At 51.3% G+C, this 17,669-nt stretch overlaps 2 protein-coding genes across 6 annotated transcripts in view; one reads left to right on the forward strand and one right to left on the reverse strand.

Annotated features, from left to right (window-relative positions):
- The window catches only part of LOC108286991 (msx2-interacting protein), a 32,940-nt gene extending 18,460 nt beyond the window's left edge, over window positions 1-14,480 (forward strand). The window contains exons 7-11 of the mRNA XM_017505167.2: window positions 1,894-10,075; window positions 10,974-11,456; window positions 11,624-11,818; window positions 12,752-12,910; window positions 13,349-14,480. Of these exons, the coding sequence (XP_017360656.1) occupies window positions 1,894-10,075; window positions 10,974-11,456; window positions 11,624-11,818; window positions 12,752-12,910; window positions 13,349-13,480 (9,151 nt within the window). The 3' untranslated portion in view covers window positions 13,481-14,480. The remainder of the gene's footprint in view (window positions 1-1,893; window positions 10,076-10,973; window positions 11,457-11,623; window positions 11,819-12,751; window positions 12,911-13,348) is intronic.
- A 1,236-nt stretch (window positions 14,481-15,716) lies between these two features.
- The window catches only part of ZBTB17 (zinc finger and BTB domain containing 17), a 36,168-nt gene continuing 34,215 nt past the window's right edge, over window positions 15,717-17,669 (reverse strand). For all 5 annotated transcript variants that reach the window (XM_017505184.2, XM_017505192.2, XM_037730063.1 and 2 more), the window contains 3 exons: window positions 17,041-17,366; window positions 16,707-16,837; window positions 15,717-16,403 (listed from right to left, as the gene is read on the reverse strand). In XM_017505184.2, coding sequence (XP_017360673.1) covers window positions 15,820-16,403; window positions 16,707-16,837; window positions 17,041-17,366 — 1,041 coding nt within the window. In that variant the 3' untranslated portion in view covers window positions 15,717-15,819. The remainder of the gene's footprint in view (window positions 16,404-16,706; window positions 16,838-17,040; window positions 17,367-17,669) is intronic.

The following is a 17,669-nucleotide window of genomic DNA, read 5'->3' on the forward strand; positions in this document are numbered from 1 at the left end:
CTTCATGTGGGAAATACTTCCTCAAAGTATGTATTTAGGTTGGTAATGAGTTAAATTAGCCTAATTCCATGCCTAGTAACAGTTATTTACGAGATGGCTGGTCAGTATTTAGACAAGGAATCTGATTCCCAGGGAGCTGTGGAAGGATCATCTTCAGTTAAACCAGGTATCATAGATACATAATAAAATATTTCATTTGAACTGAGAAATTTCAATGTAAATACATATAATAGGCTAGGCATGGTGGCTCATGCCTATAATTCTAGTACTTTGGGGGACTGAGGTGGGCGGATCACCAGAGGTCAGGAGCTTGAGATCAGCCTGGCCAACACAGTGAAGCCTGTCTCTACTAAAAATGCAAAAAAATTAGCCAAGCGTGGTGGCACATGCCTGTAGTCCCAGCTATTCAGGGTGGTGGTGGTGGTGGTGGTGGTGGTGACCTGGGAGAATTGCTTGAACCCCAGAGATGGAGGTTGCAGTGAGCTGAGACTGTGCCACTGCACTCTAGTCTGGGAGACAGAATGAGACTCTGTGAATGAATGAATGAATAAATAAATAAATAAATAAATGTGTGATCGATGCTTCCAGTGTTGGAATGTTCACTCTAGATGCTTCATTTGCTGTTCAAAGGAGTTGGAACATCATTTAGTAGGAGCTTTGATACATTTTTCTGAAGTTCATTCTTTCAACAAATAGTTGAGTGTCTGCTATGAGCCAAGTGCTGTTGTAAGAGCTAGAGAAATTTTGGCCAAGAAGACAAAGCCTATGCCTTCATGGGGCTTAAGTTCTAGTGTTCTTGCAGTGAGCTGCTAATGGTAATATTATCTGGAATGAGCCAGCTGTACCTACGTGAGAGAACAAACATTGCTGAGAATGAGTGAGTGAAGGAAGTAATTGGCCTCTGATACAGGTGTATCTAATTTCATATATGTTCTTGTGTGTAAATATAATCCTACTTTGAGTACAGCAGACAGGTCCCTGTGGGAGAAAACCTTTGGTAAGTTCCTTAAAACCAGAGTTCTCTCACGGTGCTTGCAGTCATCCCTGGTTTGTTAGCTGGCAGCCGGGGGAAAGTGACAACATTTACTGAGGTCCAGTGTTTGCCTAGGATTATGCTAGGGAAGTTTTTACAGATGCTATCTTAATCTTTTAAAGAGCCTTATGAGGGAAAGCTGCCATCATTTTATGAGTGAGGAGACTGAGTTCAGAGAGCTTAACCAGGTTCCAGTGTATTATTTAAAATTGTGAATTAGATAGAAGTGTTACCAGTATCATACATGTCACATAGACAATAAGATTTTAGTTAAAATTTTTATCTTTTTTTCTAAACAGTGCATTTATTTCCAAGTTGTGGTAAGAATATCTTTTGGTAGAATAGTAGTTTTATGGGAGACTTAGGAGTGTGGGGACATTGTCCAATAACTAGTGTCTGCTTTGCAACCACACCAGAGTTACCAGAAACATTGAAAAAAACCACCACTGTCCAACAGAAGCATAATGCAAGTTCTGCAAGTTCTGTATATATAATTTTAAATTTTCTAGTAGCCATACTAAAAAGTAAAAGGAAAAGATGAAATTAATTTTCTTTAATATATCTAAAATATTGTTTCAGCATATAATCAGTTTAAATAAATTATCGGGTTTTCTTTTTCTATAAACTAGGTTTGCAAAATTGAGTGTGTATTTGACATACACTTCTCAATTTGGCCAGGTTTCAAGTGCCAAGTAGCTACTTGAAGCAATAGTGGACAGCCACTACAAACTAATCACTTCACAAATGATTAAATAATGTCAAAGATTTTTTTTAGAAGGAGTTTCTGATTTCATATATATGATTTCATACGTAAGTGATGAGGAAACAAAAGAACTAATATCTTTGTTATTTTTTGGCAGAGAGGAACGAAGGGCATCCTATGACTATAACCAAGATCGTACATATTATGAGAGTGTTCGGACTCCAGGCACTTACCCTGAGGATTCCAGGCGGGACTATCCGGCTCGAGGGAGAGAGTTTTATTCAGAATGGGAAACTTACCAAGGAGACTACTATGAATCACGATACTACGACGATCCTCGGGAATACAGGGATTATAGGAATGATCCTTATGAACAAGATATTCGGGAATATAGTTACAGGCAAAGGGAACGAGAAAGAGAACGTGAAAGATTTGAGTCTGACCGGGACAGAGACCATGAGAGGAGGCCAATTGAACGAAGTCAAAGTCCAGTTCACTTACGACGTCCACAGAGTCCTGGAGCGTCTCCCTCTCAGGCAGAGAGGTTGCCCAGTGACTCTGAAAGGAGGCTTTACAGCCGATCCTCAGACCGGAGTGGAAGCTGTAGCTCACTCTCCCCTCCAAGATATGAGAAACTTGACAAATCTCGTTTGGAGCGCTATACAAAAAATGAAAAGACAGATAAAGAACGAACTTTTGATCCCGAGAGAGTGGAGAGAGAGAGACGCTTAATACGGAAGGAAAAAGTGGAAAAGGACAAAACTGACAGGCAAAAGCGCAAAGGAAAGGTTCACTCCCCTAGTTCTCAGTCTTCAGAAACTGACCAAGAAAATGAGAGAGAACAAAGCCCTGAAAAGCCAAGGAGTTCTAATAAACTGAGCAGAGAGAAAACTGACAAAGAAGGAATAGCGAAAAACCGCCTAGAACTCATGCCTTGCGTGGTTTTGACTAGAGTAAAAGAGAAAGAGGGAAAGGTCATTGACCACACTCCTGTGGAAAAGCTGAAAGCCAAGCTTGATAATGACGCTGTGAAGTCTGCCTTGGACCAGAAACTTCAGGTCTCTCAGACGGAGCCTGTAAAATCTGACTTGTCTAAACTGGAATCTGTTAGAATCAAAGTACCAAAGGAAAAGGGGCTTTCAAGCCATGTTGAAGTGGTGGAGAAGGAGGGCAGGCTTAAAGCCAGGAAGCACCTCAAGCCTGAGCAAGCTGCAGATGGGGTAAGTGCTGTGGATCTGGAGAAGCTGGAAGCAAGGAAAAGGCGCTTTGCAGATTCCAGTTTGAAAGCAGAAAGGCAAAAACCAGAGGTCAAGAAAAGCAGTCCAGAGATGGAAGACGCTCGTGTGCTTTCAAAAAAGCAGTCTGACACATCCTCTAGAGAGGTCATTCTGCTGAGGGAAGGAGAGGCTGAAAGAAAGCCTGTGAGGAAAGAAATTCTTAAGAGAGAATCTAAAAAAATCAAACTGGACAGACTTAACACTGTTGCCAGCCCTAAAGACTGTCAGGAGCTTGCCAGTATTTCTGTTGGGTCTGGCTCAAGGCCCAGCTCAGACCTACAAGCAAGACTGGGAGAACCAGCAGGTGAACCTGTGGAAAATCAAGAAATCCAATCAAAAAAAACCATTCCCTCAAAACCACAGCCCAAACAGCTGCAGCTATTAGATGATCAAGGATCAGAGAGAGAAGAAGTTAGGAAAAACTATTGCAGTCTTCGTGATGAAACACCTGAACGTAAATCAGGCCAAGAGAAATCACATTCAGTAAATACTGAAGAAAAAATTGGCATTGACATCGATCACACGCAGAGTTACCGAAAACAAATGGAGCAGAGTCGTAGGAAACAGCAGATGGAGATGGAAATAGCCAAGTCTGAGAAGTTTGGCAGTCCTAAAAAAGATGTAGATGAATATGAAAGACGTAGCCTTGTTCACGAGGTAGGCAAACCCCCTCAAGATGTCACTGATGACTCTCCTCCCAGCAAAAAGAAAAGGATGGATCATGTCGATTTTGATACTTGCACCAAGAGAGAGAGGAATTACAGAAGTTCACGCCAAATCAGTGAAGATTCTGAAAGGACTGGTTGTTCTCCCAGTGTTCGACATGGTTCCTTCCATGAAGATGAGGATCCCATAGCCTCCCCTAGGCTAATGTCAGTAAAAGGGTCTCCTAAAGTAGATGAAAAAGGCCTCCCCTATTCTAATATAACAGTCAGGGAAGAGTCTTTAAAATTTAATCCTTATGATTCTAGCCGGAGAGAACAGATGGCAGATATGGCCAAAATAAAACTATCTGTCTTGAATTCTGAAGATGAACTAAATCGTTGGGACCCTCAGATGAAACAAGATCCCGGCAGATTTGATGTGAGTTTCCCAAACAGCATAATTAAGAGAGACAGCCTTAGAAAAAGGTCTGTACGAGATCTGGAACCTGGTGAGGTGCCTTCTGATTCTGACGAAGATGGTGAACACAAATCCCACTCACCCAGAGCCTCTGCATTATATGAAAGTTCTCGATTGTCTTTTTTATTGAGGGACAGAGAAGATAAGCTACGTGAGCGAGATGAAAGACTCTCTAGTTCTTTAGAAAGGAACAAATTTTACTCTTTTGCATTGGATAAGACAATCACACCAGACACTAAAGCTTTGCTTGAAAGAGCTAAATCCCTCTCTTCATCTCGAGAAGAAAATTGGTCTTTTCTTGATTGGGACTCCCGATTTGCCAATTTTCGAAACAACAAAGATAAAGAAAAGGTTGACTCTGCCCCAAGACCTATTCCATCCTGGTACATGAAAAAGAAGAAAATTAGGACTGATTCAGAAGGGAAAATGGATGATAAGAAAGAGGACCATAAAGAAGAAGAGCAAGAGAGGCAGGAATTGTTTGCGTCTCGTTTTTTACACAGCTCAATCTTTGAACAAGATTCCAAGCGATTGCAACATCTAGAGAGAAAAGAGGAAGACTCTGACTTCATTTCTGGTAGGATCTATGGGAGGCAGACATCTGAGGGAGCAAACAACACCAGTGATTCCGTTCAGGAGCCAGTAGTTCTGTTCCATAGCAGATTTATGGAGCTCACACGAATGCAACAGAAAGAAAAAGAAAAAGACCAGAAACCCAAAGAGGTTGAGAAACAGGAAGATACAGAGAATCATCCTAAGACCCCAGAATCTGCTTCTGAGAATAAAGAATCAGAACTAAAAACTCCACCTTCCGTTGGGCCTCCCAGTGTCACAGTCGTAACTCCAGAATCAGCCCCATCACTAGAGAAGACCACTGGTGACAAAATGGCAGAGGCACCTTTGGTAACAGAAGAGAAGACTGTGGAGCCAGCCACTGTCTCAGAAGAAGCAAAGCCTGCATCTGAACCGGCTCCTGCCCCTGTGGAACAGCTGGAACAAGTAGACCTGCCTCCAGGAACAGATCCCAATAAAGAAGCTACCGTGACACCAGCGGGTGTTGAGGAAGGTTCATCAGGTGACCAGTTGCCTTATATGGATGCCAAGCCTCCAACTCCTGGGGCCTCGTTTTCCCAGGTGGAGAGCAATGTAGATCCGGAGCCTGACAATACCCAGCCACTTTCAAAACCAGCTCAGAAGTCCGAGGAAGCCACTGAGCCAAAAGCTGAAAAGCCAGATGCCACTGCTGATGCCGAACCTGATGCAAACCAGAAAGCTGAAGCTGCTCCTGAGACTCAGCCCCCAGCTTCTGAAGATTTAGAGGTTGATCCTCCAGTTGCTGCCAAGGATAAAAAGCCAAACAAAAGCAAGCGTTCCAAGACCCCCGTTCAGGCAGCTGCAGTGAGTATCGTGGACAAGCCTGTCACAAGAAAGAGCGAGAGGATAGACCGGGAAAAACTCAAGCGGTCCAATTCTCCTCGGGGAGAAGCACAGAAGCTTTTGGAATTGAAGATGGAGGCAGAAAAGATTACAAGGACTGCTTCTAAAAACTCTGCTGTAGACATTGAAAATCCCGAACCAAGTTTGCCTCTCAGCCGAACAAGGCGCCGGAATGTAAGGAGCGTCTATGCAACCATGAGTGACCACGAAAACCGCTCTCCTGTCAAAGAGCCTGTTGAGCAACCAAGAGTGACCAGAAAAAGATTGGAGCGAGAGCTTCAGGAGGCCGTGGCGGTTCCCACCACTCCTCGGAGGGGAAGGCCTCCAAAGACACGCCGGCGAGCTGATGAAGAGGAAGAGGAGGCCAAGGAACCTGCAGAAACACTCAAGCCACCTGAGGGATGGCGGTCCCCACGGTCTCAGAAAACTGCAGCCAGTGGCGGCCCCCAAGGAAAAAAGGGAAAAAATGAACCAAAGGTGGATGCTGCACGTCCCGAGGCCAACACTGAGGTGGGCCCCCAAGTAGGTGTGAGAGAGAGCCCCATAGAACCCAAGGCTGCTGAGGAGGAGGCAGCAAGTGAACAGAAATGTGACAGAAAAGACATTGGCACAGATAAAAATCCTCCTGAAGCCGCCCCTATCGAAGTTGTAGAGAAAAAACCAGCCCCTGAAAAAAACTCCAAATCAAAGAGAGGAAGATCTCGCAACTCCAGGTTAGCGGTGGACAAATCTGCAAGTCTGAAAAATGTGGATGCTGCTGTCAGTCCCAGGGGAACTGCAGCGCAGGCAGGGGAGAAGGAAGCCGGAGTGGTGGCCGTCTCCCCAGAGAAAAGTGAGAGTCCCCAAAAGGAGGATGGGTTATCCCAATTGAAAAGTGATCTAGTTGATCCAGACAAGGAACCAGAGAAAGAAGATGTGTCTGCCTCTGGGCCGTCCTCAGAAGCGACGCAGTTGGCCAAGCAGATGGAGCTGGAACAGGCTGTGGAGCACATTGCAAAGCTCGCTGAGGCCTCTGCCTCTGCTGCTTACAAGGCAGATGCACCAGAGGGCCTTGCCCCAGAGGACAGGGACAAGCCTGCACACCAAGCAAGTGAAACGGAGCTGGCTGCGGCCATCGGCTCCATCATCAATGACATTTCTGGGGAGCCAGAAAACTTCCCAGCAGCACCTCCACCTTATCCTGGAGAATCCCAGACAGATCTGCAGCCCCACGCACAGGCGCTGCAGCCTTCTGAGGAAGGAATAGAGACCAATGAGGCTGTGTCTGGCATCCTGGAAACTGAGGCTGCTACAGAATCTTCTGGGCTACCAGTCAATGCTCCTGGCCCCTCAGCAGGCCCAGCAGATACCAAGGAATCCAGAGGAAAGAGCAGTGAAACCTCACACTTGGTGCCGGAAGCCAAAGGGTCTAAAGAAGTGGAAGTTGCTCTTGTCCGGAAAGAGAAAGGGCGCCAGAAGACAACCCGATCACGCCGCAAACGGAACACAAACAGGAAAGTGGTGGCTCCTGTAGAGAGCCGTGTCCCTGAATCTGACCAAGCTCAAGGTAAGAGTCCTGCTACAAATGAGGAGACGACAGTACAGCACACTGAAGCCCCACAGGAGGAAAAGCAGAGTGAAAAACCCCATTCCACTCCTCCTCAGCCATGTACTTCCAACCCAGGCAAGACTCCGTCTACAGAGAATTTGTCCCAAGAAATCAGTGTTGAGGAAAGGACTCCAACCAAAGTATCTGTGCCCCCAGACCTTCCCCCAACACCCCAGCCAGTGCCAGTGGATGAGGAGCCTCAAGCCAGGTTCAGGGTGCATTCCATAATTGAAAGTGACCCGGTGACCCCACCCAGTGACCCAAGCATGCCCATACCCACACTGCCTTCTGTAACTGCAGCAAAGCTCTCACCTCCTGTTGCCTCTGGGGGGATCCCACACCAGAGCCCGCCTACTAAGGTGACAGAGTGGATCACAAGGCAGGAGGAGCCACGGGCTCAATCCACCCCGTCTCCAGCTCTTCCCCCAGACACAAAGGCTTCTGACGTCGACACCAGCTCCAGCACCCTGAGGAAGATTCTCATGGACCCCAAGTATGTGTCTGCCACAGGTGTTACTTCCACAAGTGTCACCACGGCCATTGCAGAGCCTGTCAGTGCTGCCCCTTGCCTACATGAGGCTCCGCCCCCTCCAGTTGAATCTAAAAAGGCTTTAGAAGAAAAAACAGCAGCTCCAGTGACTAACAACTCTGAGACACAAGCCTCGGAGGTGCTGGTCGCTGCTGACAAGGAAAAGGTGGCTCCAGTCATTGCTCCCAAAATTACTTCTGTTATTAGCCGGATGCCTGTCAGCATCGATCTAGAAAATTCACAGAAGATAACCCTGGCAAAACCAGCTCCTCAAACCCTCACTGGCCTGGTGAGTGCCCTCACTGGCTTGGTGAATGTCTCCTTGGTTCCAGTGAATGCCCTGAAAGGCCCTGTGAAGGGCTCAGTGACCACACTGAAAAGTTTGGTGAGCACCCCTGCTGGGCCTGTGAATGTCCTGAAGGGGCCTGTGAATGTTCTTACGGGGCCAGTGAATGTTCTCACCACTCCAGTGAATGCCACGGTGGGCACAGTGAACGCCGCCCCAGGCACAGTCAATGCCGCTGCAGGTGCAGTGAATGCCACAGCAAATGCAGTGACCGTCACAGCGGGTGCAGTTACTGCCGCATCTGGTGGTGTGACAGCCACAACAGGCACGGTGACGATGGCAGGGGCAGTGATTGCGCCATCAGCAAAGTGTAAACAGAGAGCGAGTGCTAATGAAAACAGTCGTTTCCATCCAGGATCCATGCCTGTCATCGACGATCGTCCAGCAGATGCGGGCTCGGGGGCGGGGCTTCGTGTGAACACTTCCGAAGGGGTTGTGCTCCTGAGTTATTCAGGGCAGAAGACCGAAGGCCCACAGCGGATCAGTGCCAAGATCAGCCAGATCCCCCCAGCCAGTGCAATGGACATTGAATTTCAGCAGTCAGTGTCTAAGTCCCAAGTCAAACCCGATTCTGTCACAGCATCGCAGCCTCCACCCAAAGGCCCTCAAGCTCCTGCAGGCTATGCGAATGTGGCCACCCACTCCACACTGGTACTGACCGCCCAGACATATAACGCCTCTCCTGTGATTTCATCTGTGAAGGCCGATAGGCCATCCTTGGAGAAACCTGAGCCCATTCACCTCTCCGTGTCCACACCTGTCACTCAGGGAGGCACAGTGAAGGTTCTCACCCAGGGGATCAACACGCCCCCTGTGCTGGTTCACAACCAGCTGGTCCTAACCCCAAGCATTGTCACCACGAACAAAAAGCTTGCTGACCCCGTCACCCTTAAAATCGAGACCAAGGTCCTTCAACCGGCCAACCTGGGGTCCACGCTCACACCCCACCACCCTCCTGCTCTGCCCAGCAAACTGCCTACAGAAGTGAACCACATCCCCTCAGGGCCCAGCATCCCAGCAGATCGAACTGTCTCCCATTTGGCAGCTGCAAAGCTAGATGCTCATTCTCGACCCAGCGGACCCGGGCCATCCCCATTCCCAAGGGCAAGCCACCCCAGCAGTACCGCATCCACTGCGCTCTCCACCAACGCCACGGTCATGCTGGCCGCAGGCATTCCAGTGCCCCAGTTCATCTCCAGCATCCACCCAGAGCAGTCTGTCATCATGCCACCCCACAGCATCACCCAGACTGTGTCCCTGAGCCACCTTTCCCAGGGCGAGGTGAGAATGAACACTCCCACGCTGCCCAGCATCACCTACAGCATCCGGCCAGAAGCGCTTCATTCTCCTCGGGCTCCGCTGCAGCCCCAGCAAATAGAGGTCAGGGCCCCACAGCGTGCCAGCACCCCACAGCCAGCCCCAGCTGGTGTGCCTGCACTGGCCTCCCAGCACCCTCCTGAGGAGGAAGTGCATTACCACCTTCCCGTCGCTCGAGCCACAGCCCCTGTTCAGTCAGAAGTCCTGGTCATGCAGTCTGAATACCGGCTGCACCCCTATACCGTGCCTCGGGATGTGAGGATCATGGTGCATCCACACGTGACGGCAGTCAGTGAGCAGCCCAGGGCCACGGATGGGGTGGTGAAGGTGCCACCAGCCAGCAAGGCCCCTCAACAGCCTGGGAAGGAAGCTGCCAAGACACCAGATGCCAAAGCTGCCCCCACCCCTAGCCCTGCCCCCACCCCCACCCCCACCCCTGTCCCCGTCCCTGTCCCTGTCCCTGTTCCCGCCCCTGCCCCTGCTCCTCATGGTGAGGCCCGCATCCTCACAGTCACCCCCAGCAACCAACTCCAGGGGCTGCCTCTAACCCCCCCTGTGGTGGTGACCCACGGGGTGCAGATTGTGCACTCCAGTGGGGAGCTGTTTCAAGAATACAGGTACGGCGACATCCGCACCTACCACACCCCGGCCCAGCTCACACACACTCAATTTCCTGCTGCTTCCTCTGTTGGCTTGCCTTCGAGGACCAAGACAGCTGCTCAGGTGAGTGAGCCAGAGGTCCCCTCACTGTCTGCTGGGCATGTACCGGTGGGACTTAGCAGGCTTTGAAGCAGAGATGTGTTAAGGAAATCAGGGGCTAGATGTAGTGGCTCGTGCCTGTAATCCCACCACTGTGGGAGGCCCAGACAGGAGGACTGCTTGAGCCCAGGAGGTTGAGATTAGCCTGCGCAACATGGCAAAACCCCATCTCTACAAAAAAAAAAAAAAAATACAAAAATTAGCTGGGGGTGGTGGCACACATTTGTGGTCTCAACTACTTAGGAGGCTGAGGTGGGAGAATCACTTGAGCCCTGGAGGCAGAGGTTGCATTGAACCAAGATTGTGCCACTACACTCCAGCCTGGGTGACAGAGCGAGACCTGCCCAGTCTCGAAAGAAAAAAAAATCAGGCTGGGCATCTGAACTCAGTGGCTCCCGCTTGTAACCCCAGCACTTTGGGAGGCTGAGGCCAGCGGATCACTTGAGGTCAGGAGTTCAGCCTGGCCAACATGGTGAAACTGTCCATACTTAAAAGAAAAATCTGCCTTTTGGTAAAGATAGTGGTTGAGTACAAGTGAACTGGTCAGCTATCCCTAAAGATGATCTTTTCATGAGTTGAAAGAGATTTCTTAGTTCTGAGATGAAAGGATTAGCTCAGATCATGTCATGGGGAGCTCTGCATATAGGGAAGGAGCTCTTACTGGGTGGTGTTGGCGGGAGGTCATAGGGGATCTCTTCTTACTCTGAGAGCAGCTCCGTTGATTCAGGCTCCTGCTGTGGGCCTGACTTGACAGGAGATGCCACATCTGACCCTTTCCCTGTGGCCCTTTGGGTCATTTGTTAGGCACAGGGGTTTGTGCACAACAGACTGACTGTCCCTTTGCCTTCCTTCCTGACCCCAGGCCCCTCCTCCTGAAGGTGAGCCCCTGCAGCCTTCTCAGCCCGTGCAGTCCACACAGCCTGCCCAGCCCGCACCACCCTGCCCTCCCTCCCAACTCAGCCAGCCCGGCCAGCCACCAAGCAGCAAGATGCCTCAGGTGTCCCAGGAGGCAAAAGGGACCCAGACAGGAGTAGAGCAGCCTCGCCTCTCAGCTGGACCTGCAAACAGGCCACCTGAACCTCATGCCCAGGTTCAGAGGGCACAAGTGGAAACAGGCCCGACTTCCTACCCCTCCCCCGTGTCTGTCTCGATGAAGCCTGACCTTCCAGTCCCTCTTCCTGCTCAGACTGCCCCAAAACAGACGTTGTTTGTCCCAACAACCTCTGGCCCCAGCACCCCACCAGGACTGGTTCTGCCACACACTGAGTTCCAACCAACCCCCAAACAAGATTCCTCTCCACACCTGACTTCCCAGAGACCTGTGGATATGGTTCAACTTCTGAAGGTAAGCATGAGCAGGGGCCGTCCTTCCTGGCCCCCCAGGTTTTATGCCATGTTAAATGTCCTAAGATTCCCTAGTTAACAGACCAACAAGCTACAGCCTCAGGTGTGTCCAGTGTGGCTCAGCCCTGCAGCCATGAGCTCACTTCCTGTTTGTTTCCCTGTGAGCAGAAGTACCCCATCGTGTGGCAGGGCCTGCTGGCCCTCAAGAATGACACAGCTGCTGTGCAGCTCCACTTCGTCTCTGGCAACAACGTCCTGGCCCATCGGTCCCTGCCCCTCTCTGAAGGAGGGCCCCCACTAAGGATCGCCCAGAGGATGCGGCTGGAGGCATCCCAGCTGGAAGGGGTTGCCCGAAGGATGACGGTAAGGCTCTGAGGCCCAGGTGAGCAACTGCTCCACCTGTGAGGAGGGAAGAGGGAGATAGCCCGTCAGCCCATCTCTGACCTGTCATGGAAGAGTTAACTGTATTCTCGTTGTTGTTGAAACAGTCTCTGTTGCTCGGACTGGAATACAGTAGTGTGATCTCTGTTCACTGCAGCCTCTGCCTCCCAGGTTCAAGCCATTCTCCTACGTCAGCCTCCTGAGTAGCTGGGATTATAGGCACTCACCACCATGCCCAGCTAATTTTTTGTATTTTTAGTAGAAATGGGGTTTCACCATGTTGGCCAGCTGGTCCTGAACTCCTGACCTCAAGTGATCTGCCCGCCTCAGCCTCCCAAAGTACTGGGATTACAGGAATGAGCTACTGTACCTGGCCAGTAATGGTGTTCTTGAAGTGGGCAATGAAGGGTCTGTTCTGCTTCTACTTGGTGGGGGGATATAAAGTGCCTCTAGATCCAGAAACACAGCTTTGCTTTTTTTTTTTTTTTTTTTTTTTGAGACGGAGTTTCGCTCTTGTTACCCAGGCTGGAGTGCAATGGCGCGATCTCGGCTCACCACAACCTCCGCCTCCTGGGTTCAGGCAATTCTCCTGCCTCAGCCTCCTGAGTCGCTGGGATTACAGGCACGTGCCACCATGCCCAGCTAATTTTTTGTATTTTTTAGTAGAGATGGGGTTTCACCATGTTGAACAGGATGGTCTCGATCTCTTGACCTCGTGATCCACCCACCTCGGCCTCCCTTGCATTTTTAAAAAGTATTTTTTAAATCAACTTTCTCAGGTTGAAAAAAGCTTTTTTTTTCCCATTCAAATATCAGGGTAGACTTTAAAGTCATGGGGGGGGGGCGGGGTTTGTGGACCTGGGCTGCTATTTGACCAGGAGGCTTCTGCTCACTGGCTGTTGGCCTTTACCTCAGGTGGAGACAGATTACTGTCTGCTGCTGGCTCTGCCCTGTGGCCGTGACCAAGAGGATGTTGTGAGCCAGACTGAGTCCCTCAAGGCTGCCTTCATCACTTACCTGCAGGCCAAGCAGGCAGCAGGGATCATCAACGTTCCCAACCCTGGCTCCAATCAGGTCGGTTTTCCTGTGTCCTTCCTTCACATGTACACCCACAGGTGGGGCTGGTCAGGGTAGGTGGGCTGAGTCATCTGGTGCCCACTACAGCTGGTCCCAGAGCTTCCCAGAGGTGGGCAAAGGGGCATTTTGGATAGAAGCCAGTAGAGCACACAGGGCAGGGCGCCATCACCCATCCTGGAGAGAACCTGGGGAACCACTGAGAACACAGGTGTCCCTTGAGTTTAATGACAGGGAAGAGGGCCCCCAGGGGTTCCTGTTCATAGTTTTCTGACACCTGCTAGGTCTTCCAGTGGACATAGTCCTGGAGACATTTGCTGGTTGGGGACTGAGCCTGGTTCTTAGCATTGGGCCTCTTCAGGTCCCCCCAGTGGAAACGGAGTTGGGTGGTGATGTGAAGAGAGAGGGTCCCATGTTGCTCTCTCGTCCTGTCTCCAGCCCGCCTATGTGCTGCAGATCTTCCCGCCCTGTGAGTTCTCCGAGAGTCACCTGTCCCGCCTGGCCCCTGACCTCCTTGCCAGCATCTCCAACATCTCTCCCCACCTCATGATTGTCATTGCCTCCGTGTGAGCTGCTAAGCAGTCACCACCTCAGTGAATCAAAACAAAGGACAACCCAGCCAAGCAGAGGAAGAAGCTGCTGAAGGGGAGACTCCACTGCCAGACGGCCAGCCTCGCTGTCCGGCCGCCCGGCTCAGTCGGACAGACTTCCTCTGGGAGTGGTGCTGCTACCTTGTATGTTTACATGATGCTTTAGCCCAAGGACACATCACCAACCAATGGACTTGCAGACACCCTGGGGCTGGGTTTCTCTCTCCTCTTTTTGGAGAAAAAGAACAGGGCAGTGGAATAAAAATTTTTTTTGTTTGTTTTTAAGAAACAGGAAAACAGAACTGCCTTTGCACTAAATTAGTGACTTGGACTTTTGCCCAGTGAAGACAGGCTGTGACACTCTGGATGTCTCATATGTAGACACACATCGTGGACTCAACGCAGGAAAGACTTTAAACTTCTGCAGAGACCTTGGGGTCAAGGAACATTTCATTGGGTTTTTCTGTCCCTCCACATCTCCCTTGCTCATTTGGATGCATCACCTTAATTCTCCTGCTACCACCGTCTTTGATTCACCGGGATGTACAGTTTACAGTTGAAGAGCAAACAGAAAGGTTTTCTCTTGGTGGGATATGCAGAACTTGGGATGTGTGTATATATAAATATATAATATATATAAATATATATAATACTGACTGAAAAAATCCAATCCCCCGACATACATTTTTTTTAATCTGTGCCAAAAATGTGTTTTCAGAGGAAATCTTATTTTCATATTCAGACTTTGTATTGCCCACTCATTTGTATAAGTGCGCTTCGGTACAGCACGGGTCCTGCTCCCGCGATGTGGAAGTGTCACACGCCACCTGTACAAAAAGACTGGCTAACCCCTCTTCCTATTACCTTGACCTCTCCCCCAACTTCCTAACACTTATTAATTTATGAAACTGTTTTTCTCAGCGCAGTTTTGTTTTGTGTGTCCATTGGATTACAAACTTTATTAAAAAATATAAAACACACCAAGTGTGAATGTGATTGCCACTTGGGTGGGAGGATGAACCATGGCCTTGGCTTATGGGAACAATTAACCCTCATCCCGCTTTTGCTTCCCGTGTCAAGTCTGTATATGGGACCTATTTCCCTTCTGCCTCCTACTCAGTCCTCCTCCCCAAGTATAATTTTTGTCTTGTACAAGAGATTTTTGTCATCGACATGGAACTTAACCATTTCTCACTCTTGCGGTGTCTTCAAGCTCCTAATTGGTTCTTAGGTAACGTGGAAGGCACTTCCAATTTTGATACAGAATATAACCACACTCCATGTTGTCTCAGAAATGTCTCAGCAAACTTTGGTTTCTTGTCTCTTGCCCCTCCCTTCCAGTGTGAAGCAGGCTGCCTCCTGCAGATGCAGTGGCCTGCTTGGGATCCTTGGGGCTCGTTTGATCCTGTATCTGCCTCCAGACAGGAGGATGAGGGTTGTGGACAGGCTTCTCCTGCAGCTGGATCCTCTACAAGCTGTGGAGTTGACGTAGGGACAGGGACATGGGGACTACAGAGTTGGTGGTCTCACTTGCAATGCCAATGGCCTCCTACGGATGGGCTTGTTCTGGTGTGAGAAGATGGCATCCCCCTCTAAATGGTGGAGCACAGGTGCTGGGGCCAACTGTGGGAAGGGGGTCGAGACGGTACCTCCTGACTCCTTGCTGACAGGAGTAAGAAAGCTGCTCTGCCAGCCCCCCACCTCCCCATCAAAGCTCTTGGCTACTCCTTCCTGTTCCTCTGGGCTCCCAGCCTGGTGGCCCAGATGCCATCTTTTGAACCTTCCCAAAAGATGATAGCACTGGCTTGGCCTTAGTCCTCAGGCCACCTTGCTGAAGCAAGTGTGGCATCCGTCTCCTCCCCCAGGCCCATCAGAGCCAGGCCAGGGACCTGGGCCTGGCATTCTCCTTTGCCTGGGCCTGGCACTCTCCTTGGCCTCCCTTGCCACTCTTGCTGAAAGGACCCCTAAGCCAAGCCTGGCAGCAGTGTCCTGTGAGCCAGGTTTGCCCTGGGGTACCGCAATCTCTCCAGCCCGAGTATGCTGCCCACTCATCAACTTGGGGCCAAGCAGCCAGGCCGGCTCTGCTTCCAGTTGCATTCAACAGGAAGGGTGGGCTGACCTTCTCAGGAAGGCTGTTCCTGGGTGGTGCGGCCCTTCTGTGGCATCAGCCCTAACTGCCAACTCCCTACCCACCCCACAGGGACCTACAGGCAGCATTAGAAAATAATCCAATTTATTCTCTCTAGGGAACAGGTCACCCTTCCCGGTTCCAGGGTGCCATCCATCCTTAAATAAACAGTCAGGAGAAGGGCTGCCAGCTCACTCAGCAGGCGGTGGACATTCAGGAGCTGTAGGGGAGGTCTCTGCCAGTGCAGGCTGGCCCTCAGCCCCGTCCCGAGGACGGAAGACCAGCTCCCCAGCCTGCAGCACCTGCCCAGCAGGCCATGTGCCACCTGGCCCGTACTGCTGGTAGAAGTCCGCGTCTGTCTGGAACATGACCAGTGCCTGTGCTGTATGGATCCGCACGTGCTGAGCCAGGCTGTTGGCATCCAGGAACTTATCCCCACAGGAGTCACAGGCGTAGAGGATGTGAGTGTTGGGGTCTTCTTCCTGTACTTGCTTCACAGCTTTGCTGATCTCAGCCTTCAGGACTTCCGTCTCATCGGCTGTCACTGCAGCTCCCACTGGCACCACTGTGAGCTGAGTGATGGCTGTCGCCGCCAGTGCCTCAGTGGCCAGCGTGACCATGTCATCCACAGTGACCACGCTGACCTCACTGCCCTCCTCGGGCTCCAGGATCTTGATGCCTGCCTTGCCCTGGTGCACCGTCTTCACATGGGAGCGCAGGTTGTCTACCCGGTTGAAGCCACGCCCACACTTATCACACAGGTAAGGCTTCTCTCCTGTGGGAGCAAGGTTCTCTCTTTCCTTAGGGGGAAGGGGCCACAGGGGTGGGGTGGGAGGCCCTCAATGACTCCTTTGCCCAGCAACCCTTTTACAGTAGGAGGTGCTCTGGGGCGGCCACTAGAGCTGCACAGATGCCTCCCGTGACATTGGCTCCTCTGGAAACTCTAGGAAAATGGGGTCCTTATTTGAATGGAACTGCCTTTAAGGCCACCTGCAGCAAGAGGCAGCACCTGAGGCTGGGGTCTCGGGGTCCCCTCCTTCTCCCTGCTCCCCACAGGCACGGTGGGGGCATGGCTCACCAGTGTGGATGATGATGTGCTTGGACAGGTCCCCCACGTTCACGAAGGCCTTGTTGCACACGCTGCACTTGTGTGGGCGGATGTTGTCGTGGTGGCGAATATGATTGGCCAGCTGGCTGGACTGGACGAACCTGTGGGGCCACAGGGAGGAGCTCGCATGGAACCGCCCCAGCCTGGGCCTCCTGCCTCACCCTCTAGACTGAAAAGGACCCCTGGGACCAGAGCCTGGGTGTGGGCAGCAGTCATCCCAGTCCCCAGCCAAGCCCCCAGTTTGTCTTCTGGGCCCCCTCACTGTGGGGTGTCTGGGCGATGGATGTGGCGGGGTGGGCAGGACCTCTTGCCGCAGCGCTCACAGACGTAAGGCTTCTCCCCGGTGTGCTGTTGCACATGGGCGATGAGGGAGCTGGCCTGGGTGAAGGCCTTGCCACACATCACACATTGGCACGGCTTCTCACCCGTGTGGATGCGGACGTGCCTCTGCAGGGCGCCGGGGTCCGCGAACTGCCGCTGGCAGTGGATGCACACGTAGGGCTTCTCCCCACTGTGGATCCGCAGGTGCCGCTTCAGGTTCCCTGAGGTGGTGAACTGCTTTCCACACTCTCGGCACTTGAGGGGCCCGTCCGCGATGTGGATCTTCAGGTGGGCCTTCAGGTTCCCCACCTGTGCCCAGGGAGAGGTCAGGGGGGCCACCCCGCAGAGCTCGGCCTTGGGCCCTCTCACCTGCCCCTCCCACCAAGGAGCAATCACTTCTCAGGCTTGCCACGCCCATGAAGTCTCCATCTCTCCTGGGTCAGGAGAGCTCCCAGGTCCCAGGGGTGAGAGGCAAGCCACCCCACCCCATTCTTTCAGGCCCAAACCCCATCCTGACTCGGCCTGCCCTCTCGGTTGCCTCAGCGGGGCAGCCAAGAGCTCTCCTGCAGGAGGAGCTGGGGCTGGCCCTGTTTCCTGGGTGAACAGGCTGAT

Source organism: Cebus imitator, unplaced genomic scaffold, assembly GCF_001604975.1.
Source record: "Cebus imitator isolate Cc_AM_T3 unplaced genomic scaffold, Cebus_imitator-1.0 Scaffold15, whole genome shotgun sequence".
Lineage (NCBI taxonomy): Eukaryota > Metazoa > Chordata > Mammalia > Primates > Cebidae > Cebus > Cebus imitator.